The following is a 9,319-nucleotide window of genomic DNA, read 5'->3' as shown; positions in this document are numbered from 1 at the left end:
TCAGGCTGATGGCAACTGAGAAATACCTAGTGGAGACTCCATCCTGAACGCTGTTCTATGTTTAATCTAAGGAAATTCTGGAGCTAAGCCTAACAACTATATTTTTGTCAACCTAAATTATCCACTGTCATGCAAAAGGCCAATTTGGCAACGGAATACAGGACAGCAAATATGTTTTTAATCTAAGGCATTATAATGGGAATGGAAGAAGGTTACAGATAAAATTGTCTTGATGAAGGCACCCAATTGGATGTTCATAAGTTCTTTCATCATGATGTTTTTCATATTTGATTGCTCATTGGAATTACCTGCAAGACTTTACACTCCTAATGGGCAGGTAAGAGTCTAGAATAATTAATCATCATCTTAATGAAAATCAGGGGTGGAAACCAAGCCTTAGTGGTTTGTAAAAATCCCAGATGATTCCACTGTCTAGCGATGGTAGAGAGCCAGTGCTTTAGAAGAAGCTAAGAATCTACTTTGGAAAAAAACGCAGAAGAAAACAAGAAAAGAAAATCTTTAGCTGTTGCTAGGCCCCTTGCCAAGCTCTTCTTGTAAAGTTAATCTGTCTATGGTAGGTGATGGGCAGAATTTGGGGTGACTGAGCTTCTGCAGGAAGACAGCGCAGGATGAATTATATGTGTGTTGGGCTGGGGTGGAGGGAGGAGTAAGGATACTAACCAAATGAAAGTCACTTCTGAAATTTTTAGAAAATAAAGTCATATGAGCTGTTTATAGTCCAATCTAATTCTAGCTTCAGTGGTGGGAGGAAGGGATGGAGGAGGCAGTCGGAGTGAATATACACACTGAAAGAAGGGTGGGTAGCTTTGGTGAAATCTCCTAAGAAATATGATTATGCTCAGCCTATATTTCCTATTTCTGGTCAGTGCTTTTGAGTCAGGATACCACTGTAGGGTACACACGTGTGAGTGACCCAGATAGCAAAAGCCAAAGACCCTTCTTCTCAGTGTACTCATCTTATAAGTGGCGATACTAAATCATTCATGACCTCATGTGCTGCTTTTGGCAAGCGGCTCCCTAATTGCTCCTGTTTTTGCAGCGATTCTGCGCAGCGTGGAAAAGCGAGTCTCCAACTTGCCTGTGGATTTATTGACCACCGGGTCCCTTCTCAGCTTTCACCTTCCAGGCCTCGCCCACTCTATTTGGGGGGTAGGAGCTGGGAACACCTGTTCCCTCCTCTCCAAGCATGGGCTGGGCCATTTGACGGCTTCCCCTTTCCACCAAGGCAGGTGTTGGTGTTTCAGTATTTTCCAGCGCACCATCCCTCCCCGCCCCCGACGCATCCCTGTTTCCGTGGCTGAGGGCCTGGGGAGGAGAGCAATCCGCCCTCACACACACCAGATCCCCAGCTCGCTACCTGCTTTGGAGGGCATCAGGCGGACTGCGCGGACCCACCTGCCTCCAAAGTTTGGGGCGTGGGGGAGCCGGGGCACGTGGCGTGTGGCTATGGCTCAGCCTGGGGGTCCGGAGCAGCCCCGGGAACCTGCCGCCGGAGACGGATTCACCGACGTCATCAGGAGCCGCGCTGGTAGGACCTTGCTGCTTTTGCTTTTTTGGGGGGGAGGGTGGGGGAGTGCTGTGCGGGGGTATCGAGAGCGTTCCGGCTCCTCTCCGTAGAGGCTGTGCCCTGGAAGTTAGTGCAGGGTTTCGGAAAGTTGTTGTGGCGCAGAGCTGAGGAGCAGCCGGGGACTGTCACCGCGCCCCCGCGCGCGTGGGGAGGGCGGGGAACTACGCGGGGCGCGTCCAGGGGAGGAGGGGGAAGGGGTGTCACACGTTCTCCGGGAAAAGCAGACACTCAAGTTTTTCTGTCGGGTCAAGTAGATACTGGTGTAGTGGTGGGCGATTTTTTTTTTAAGAAAACCGCCGACAATCGGTTTTATGATAGGACGGAACTTGTTTTAAAAATATAAAGGAACGAGCAGGCCGATTTAAAAGAAATACTGTCCTACGTTATGTTTCAGAAGAGAGGGGTTGGGGAGGTGTGAGAAGGCATGCCTGGTCAGGGTGTGGCCAAGGGCAGGGTTAAGAAACCTGAGAAGTTTCACCTGTGCTGAAGGAAAATGTCAGAGGGGGTGACAGGAAGGCTTGCATGCCTGGAGCGTAACTAGAGGAGTTGAAAGCTAGTGAAGAAGCAGGAATGAAAAGTCTATGGGTTTTTTTTTTTTTTTTTTTTTTTTTGCGGCGTTACCACAGTGAACTTTCTCTCATGTGTAAAGTTCATTTGTAAGGAATCTTCTAGTATTTGGTGGTCTGGCCTACATGTGCAAACACTCGTAAACCAGGATAGGTCATTAAAGCTGTAAATGGAAGCAGCTGTTAAGCTTTACCAAAGGATGAAGTTTCAGCTGCTTGAATCCGCTCACTCCTTGGAAATGCACCAGATCATGGACGGCAACGTAAGGGGGGCCTTCCAGGTTTCTTGACATATATTTCTGGATGCTGAAGAGGATAAAGGTAGAAAGTCACTGTGCAAGTCTATTTCTGACATGAGATTAAAGAAAATATCACAGTCGAAAACAAAAAAATGAGTAAGAGACACAGGAATTCGGTAAAACTACACATCAGCAGAGTTCAGAAGATGTAGAGCAGGATTTCTCTTCACTAGTAGTATAAACTGATAATGATACCTATAAATCAAGAAAGAATGGTCTCTGACACTGTCTCTGACAGTACCTGGGACAAATAGTTCTCAATTTAAAAAGTACACTTAGCTTTTTCTGGTCTCATTAATAACCTAACATCCTTCTCTGATTTTAAAGGGAAGAATAGTAAGCTGTCTTAAATGGAATGACCTTCTCATTCAACATGTAGGCTAATAGAATGGCTTTAGGTAGTCACCCTAAAATAACAATTTGAAAAAAAATATGTTGAATACTTTAATACACTACATTAAAATGGCTATTGTTTATGCAGTTTATTAGACAGTAACTTGTAGCTATAATTATCTGAAATATGCAGAATGATATCTACTATAAATCTGTTAGAGTATTAGTTTTGGAAAAGTGGGTTAAGAATTAATTCTACGAAGAATTGTCAGTGTGAGAGAAACAGAAAAAGATCTCCAGTTCTCAAAACTAGGTTTGTGTGAGCTTGTGTATATGGAGATGGACAGTGTAAATCCATCTCTAAAGGAAATTCAACCTTTCTATAAATTTGGATTCCATATCAGATGCTACTTTGAGTCACTTTTTCTTAAATGCAATTATTTACATTTTTTTTCTTTTACATTTGTGAAATTAAGCTTTTAGAACTAGGAGACCTTCACGTGGAGTGAGTGAGAGGGCCAACAGGTTGTCTAATTTCATTGCCAGCCTTTCTCTTTTTGATAGGTCCGTCTCAGGGTTTAGAGACCATCCCATAAAACAGAATTTGTGCTTTGAATTTTGGTTTCCGTACCTTTAGGATACCAGTGGTTTTGTTTTGTATTATTTGTTAGGTATTGATTTTTTTTTTAATTCTGAAGCAAAGGGGCAGTTGCTATTAATAAATGCTCTTTGTAGCCAATTGCTATGCACAGCAAAACATGTGGTGGGATTAACAGTGATACCAAAGAAAAGCAAACCGAAGAACTTGTTACACTGGCAATACCTATGTCTCTCTGCTGTCTCCTTTTTTCCCCCAATTTCTCTCGTATATGTTTGTTTCTAGACCTAGTTAAATGGCAAGGGAAATTTTACAGTGCCTCAAAGGATGTAAAAATAAGCTTTATGTAAGATGTTTATATTTTTAGTGGCACTATTGGAGATTGTTTCTCACACACTTAATAAGTAGAACTTGTAAAAATTGAAGACACAAAAATGATTATAATAAATATAATACATGGTTGTACTTCTTTGATTTTATACAATGGTCTTGGATCATAATTTGAGAAGTCACAACAGTGTGGAACTTTATCTCTTATTTTTTCCTATCACAACTGCATATTCTTAACTCTTTTCCACCAAGAACTTTGATGTGGTTATGGTTTACATATGTTACCTGGGTTATCATGAGAAATCCCATGCCTTGGGTGAAAACTGTTAAAAAATGAATGGCTAACCCAAACCAGGACTGCCCCTGTATAAAATGCAGGTATCCTAAAGGTAAAATCTCACCATTTGTAAGTATTTCAACGCAATCTATTTACAGCTGTTGGTTTTTTTTTTTTATTTGTTTGGATACTTAAATACAGGCACTTGATCTCCTATTGATTGGGTATGCTTTCCTGTAATTAGAAATAGCTCAGTGTAATATAAACAGCTCCATGCTGTTAATCTTTTTAAGCCAGATGTGAATTTAACTAACTCTGATTTATTTTAGGATGTGTTTTGTGTATGTGTGGTTTGTTTCATTTGGTGTCTCCTGGCAGATCTTTAGATGTTTTACTGGCATAGAATAATACATGAATAATTGAGTAAAGTGTACCTATGGATTTGTGTCACAAAATATTTTGTTAACCTCTTGAATGCTGAAATAAATTCAGGCATTTTCTTCAGAATAAAATTAGTGGAGCAGGTTTTGTCTAAAAATATAAATATTATTTTTGGTTTGATCTTGGAATCCACTATAACAAGATCTTTCTAGTGATAGTTTTACATTGATAGACTCCTATTTTATTCCAAATATGGAAGATTGTTACACCAAAATTTGGTAATTTGTTTTTGCTTATTTATAGTGATTATAAAGAGCCTATTATGAAGAATAATACATAAAAGTTAGGCCAAATGACTCTTTTAAAACACACGTAGCATATTTCTTTAGTATTTTAACGATCCTTATTAACAACAAGAATGCAATGTAAGTGACTTTACTTTTTTTCAGTTTGAGCTAATGCTCTTAAATTATACCCTATGCCACTGACAATTAGATATTCTTAGAACAAACCAAGAATCAAATAAGATGGAGATATTAGGGATTTTACAAGGGAGAAAGTAAGAAATCAGAAGACATTTTGAATAACCACTCTTTCAGAACTGCCAATTATTTCAATTGGAAATGTTTTCTTACAATGCCATTTAATATCTAAAGAATCACTTTGGTAATGAAGCCTGTACTTATCCATTCCAAGAAAATTATATGCTCATGTCATATTGAAGGAGTGGGGTAATTCATTGTGCCTGTTTATACAAGAACCACTTTGGTGCTTAAAAAAAAAAGGAAACAAAATCTTGAGTGCTAAGATTTTGCTTTCCTTTGATTTATAAGGATTCCTATCCACAGAGACCTTGGTAAGGAAATTGTAGGGAATACTTTTCATAGATAACAGCTACTAAAGTATGTTGTACTATAGTGTAAATTTTATTCTGTTTTAGGTAATTGACTATGACAGCAATCCTGGTGCAGAAATAGATCGACCCAAAGACTACAAGACTAGAAAAACTTCCCTTTCTGGATTATTGATAGATCCATGCAAATTTATGGGAGATAGAATATGTTTTCATGTAACTTCTTTTAACATTATACTGATGTTTTCAAATGTGTCTTAAATTTTCTCTGCTATGATAGTGAATTCAATTCTGTTCTTTCCTCCAAGGAGGAAAATTGGAAATTTTCATATTGAGTTAATAAGTACATTTGGCTTCAGACTGAAAACAACTTCTAAGTTTCCACTTAAAGTTTTTCCTAAAGTTGATAGCTCCCTCCGATTTAATAAATTTAGTCAATTTATCTTGACATTCAGTAATTCTGAGCTCTCTGTTTCTCTCTGTAGAAATTCTGTTCTATATTATAACAAAATTGAAGATAACATTAATGAACTGTAGTAGTTTTGCGAACATGTAGTTAGCTAATAAGGAAATACCCAGTGATGTAGTGGAGGTGGTTTGCAGTGGCTCATGAGATCGGATTGTGTAAATCCCTTATCTGCACTTTGTGGTGTTGTTGCTGGTCTCTCAATTTATATGAGAAATGAGCAAATGCTAGTAATCACGACTTTCTCTTTTTTTCCTTTTGTGGGAGCTAGTTGTTAAATATTCATGAGTACGACACTAGAAATATGAATGATGAGAGAAATTTCAACTGGGAAAAAAGTCACTGTGTTGAGGTTGTGTATCAGGTATGCATTCCGTCGAATTGAACAGCCTACCCAGATAACCATGGTCTTAACAAATTTTATAGAACGAGGTGTCTGGAGGTAGGCTGCTTCTGGTATTGGCCTGACATCTCTGTGTTATCGGGGCTAGTGTGTCTGATTCTCTTGGCCTTTTCTTTCTGATTACAAGTAGACAGCTACTATTCAGATACTACTTAAGGCTGGAAGAAAAGAAAGCCACCAGTTACATATCTTCTAGACTCACTCCATTGAACTACTGCTTGTATCCATCCATAGCAAACACCGAGTTCCATGGTCATCCTTAGATGCAAATGATGCTAAGACTGTGAATATTGAGCCTTTATACCCTCTAGCGAATTTTGGTAAGGGAAGACAAGGGTAAGGGGGTAACAGTGGTGTGAGGGTGTCCTGTCAGAGGAACTGGTTAATTTCATTAACTTCTTACTGCTGTTGCTTTTGTCATTCTAGTGCAGAGAGGGAAATGTAAACCCTCAGGAGTTCCTGTTTATGCAGTCATAAATTTAAGTTAGGTTTGGGTTATGAGCTCTCTTGTCTTTCTCTCTCAAAACAGGTGAAACTCCTCTTACAGAATAGACTTAGATTTGATAGCTATGAATCTGTCTCTAGTTGAGAGACATTAAGTCACCCTTTCATTTCTGTTATCCAGTGAAACCTGACCTGTCTGATCCCAGGAAACTGGCATGCTATTTTGAGAATGGGCATAATTTCACTCTGACAGATGATAGCAACTGCAGGCATGCCCAAAGACAAGCATAGTATGTACATTGTGATGGTATAGGGCTATTTTTTAGTCTAAGAAAGCTGGCTGCAATGACTCCTTTTGAACACCTTCTGTACTTGTTCTGTCATTATAGTAACTGAAAACTGGTCCATTTGAAAAACAATTTTTACTGTAAAATGCCCCCATCTGCTGTGTCCTCCTCCACACTACCGTGCCCCATTGCCCTTTCTTATAACATCATTTGAGGTAGTACTGAAGATGAGCTATCCATTCTGAATTTGTAATATTGAGGGTTGGAGATTTCTATTACCATCTTGTGTCTATACTGAGGAATTGTCTTTCATATGTCAAACCATCACAAAATAGGAGTGGAAAATGGGAAAGAAAACATATTTTGTGGTTTGAATGTATATGTCAAATACATTTTACATAAATGTATTTGGCATATATATGTAAACTTGTATAATTTTACAGAAATGTATTTAAAGAAGTTCTGACTCAAAAGCAAATTGTAACAAGGTTTACATCCATGGTACAAGTTGGCCAAAGATTAAAGGGTAACTGAATTTTAATCAAGATTTGAAAAGATAGGTGGTAGGTTTCATCTTGTGGGGAAGCCCCTGTGTATTTATGGTTATATGTTCTAAGTTAAAGAATATTGGTCGGGCTCTTTAGAAAACTCATAAGCAGGAATTAACATTTATGCATGAGATTTAGAAATTGGAGTAATTCTACTCCTGACAATAATTTTCTATATTGAGCAATGTAACTACTTGGGAAATTTTTAAAAAAATGAATGCCTAGTTATTTTGGGTGTATGGGTCTCCGTCCTCAGTCTCCCTGTGAAGTTCTTATGAGTCCTCCAGCTTTGAGGAGCTCTGGCTTTTTTTTTTTTTTTCCAACTTGATTTTGATTTTTAATCATTACAGGAGCCTTCTTAGATTGTTTGTAGTGACTATTGAAGTTAGTTTCCTGTTTTTCCCATTATGAAAGTAGAAAAAAGATTAGTGGTGGTTCTCCATTTCCAAGCTTTTCAATAATTGAAAGTTGCGTGTATCCCTTCTCTAGATGCTCTGAAAATGCCATGCAATATCTATTATATCTATTGTGGTAGAAATCAAAGAGGATTCATGAGTTAGAAGAAAAGTGGAGAATAACCTAAAAATCAGGAATAGCTGCCTGAATTTACCAGTTAATAGCTGGTAAATAATTTTCAGTTGTATTCTTTCTAACATCGCCCAAATTGTTTGGATTTTGGAGTAGGGGCAGATAGAAAGTTTTTTTTTTTTTTTTTTTTAATGTAATGGTCACAAACTGGCACACAAAGGAGGAGATGTGTTCTGTTTGAGATGTAGTGTCAAAAATGGAAAACGGATTCCTTAGAGCATGCACTTCTTGAGAGTTCCAATGCTCCTTATTATATTGGAGCAATATATAATGTTACTCCTTATTATATTTCTTAACTCATATTTCTTGCTCAAACCTAGGAGATACTTTTTTGTTTCACCAGTTTCAGAGCTTAAAGTAAAATATGCAAACTCAACCTTATTACTATGATGTAGAAGATTTGAGGAGAAAATAAAGCTCTATTGTAAAGAGGACTTGATAAAAATTAAGATTTTTGATATACGTGGCAAGTTTTAATGCAAAGAAAATTGTTTTTTGTTTTTGCATTGTACCTGTAGTTATCACTACATCAAAAAATAGAAGTAAATATTTCGCCTCTTTACCTATTTCTTTTTATTTTTTCTTCTTTTCTTAACCTTCTCATTTTCCTTCTTAAACTTCGTTGTCACTTCTCTTGGAACTGAAGTTAATGCTATCAATACTGGAGTACAATTAAATTGATACAAATAGACTTCTTTGGAATGGCTTTGTTCCTTTGCCACAATCTTGCAACATGAGGTCTATGGGGAAATCTGTTCCATGTTTCATTATGCCAACTTTGAATTCAATTTTCAGTTAAATCTTATATAAATTTTTACTGCCTGCATGTTATTTTCACAACAGAACTGCTATGTTTAAAATTTTTGGCTCATTTAAAATTAGGTTTGTGAATTAATAAAGGACTATCTGATGTGGTTATTAGAAACATCCAGAACAGTCAACAATCATACTTCTTTAGTGAAGTGGTTCTCTAACTTGAGTGTGTATCAAAAGTCACTGGAGGGCTTAGAAGACAGATCAACGTGCTTTACCTTCAGAGTTTCTGATTCAGTAGTTGTAGAATAGGGTTTGACAATTTGCACTCTCCCAGGCCTCCAAGTGCTGCTGATCCTATTGCTCTAAGGACAACACTTTGAGAAACACTATTGGAAAAGTTAGGAAGGAATTAGTGAACCATCACTGGTTGGTAAAAAAAACAAACGAACCAAAAAACCTGAAGGAGTAGGTAGTTCTTAGTTCCAGGAAGCCAAAGACAATACAACACTGTTCAGAGCTATTGAAGGTGGACTTACTCCTACTGCCCTAAGTCCCAGTAATGAGTATGAATGTGAGTGGTCCCTTAACCCTTTCTGGCTTTA

The 9,319-nt window shown here is 38.0% G+C and overlaps 1 protein-coding gene across 7 annotated transcripts in view; it reads left to right on the top strand.

The window, feature by feature from the left end:
• Nucleotides 1–1,247: 1,247 nt before the first annotated feature.
• The window catches only part of DMD (dystrophin), a 2,656,945-nt gene continuing 2,648,873 nt past the window's right edge, over nt 1,248–9,319 (top strand). For 3 of the 7 annotated variants that reach the window (XM_027533577.1, XM_027533571.1, XM_027533574.1), the window contains exon 1: nt 1,250–1,549. In XM_027533577.1, the coding sequence (XP_027389378.1) occupies nt 1,468–1,549 (82 nt within the window). In that variant the 5' untranslated portion in view covers nt 1,250–1,467. Of the gene's footprint in view, nt 1,550–9,319 lie in introns of all 7 variants that reach the window. The other 4 variants (XM_027533578.1, XM_027533570.1, XM_027533579.1 and 1 more) reach the window with 3 other exon arrangements.

Source organism: Bos indicus x Bos taurus, chromosome X, assembly GCF_003369695.1.
Source record: "Bos indicus x Bos taurus breed Angus x Brahman F1 hybrid chromosome X, Bos_hybrid_MaternalHap_v2.0, whole genome shotgun sequence".
Taxonomy (NCBI): Eukaryota; Metazoa; Chordata; class Mammalia; order Artiodactyla; family Bovidae; genus Bos; species Bos indicus x Bos taurus.
This window is presented reverse-complemented; position numbering and strand designations above follow the sequence as displayed.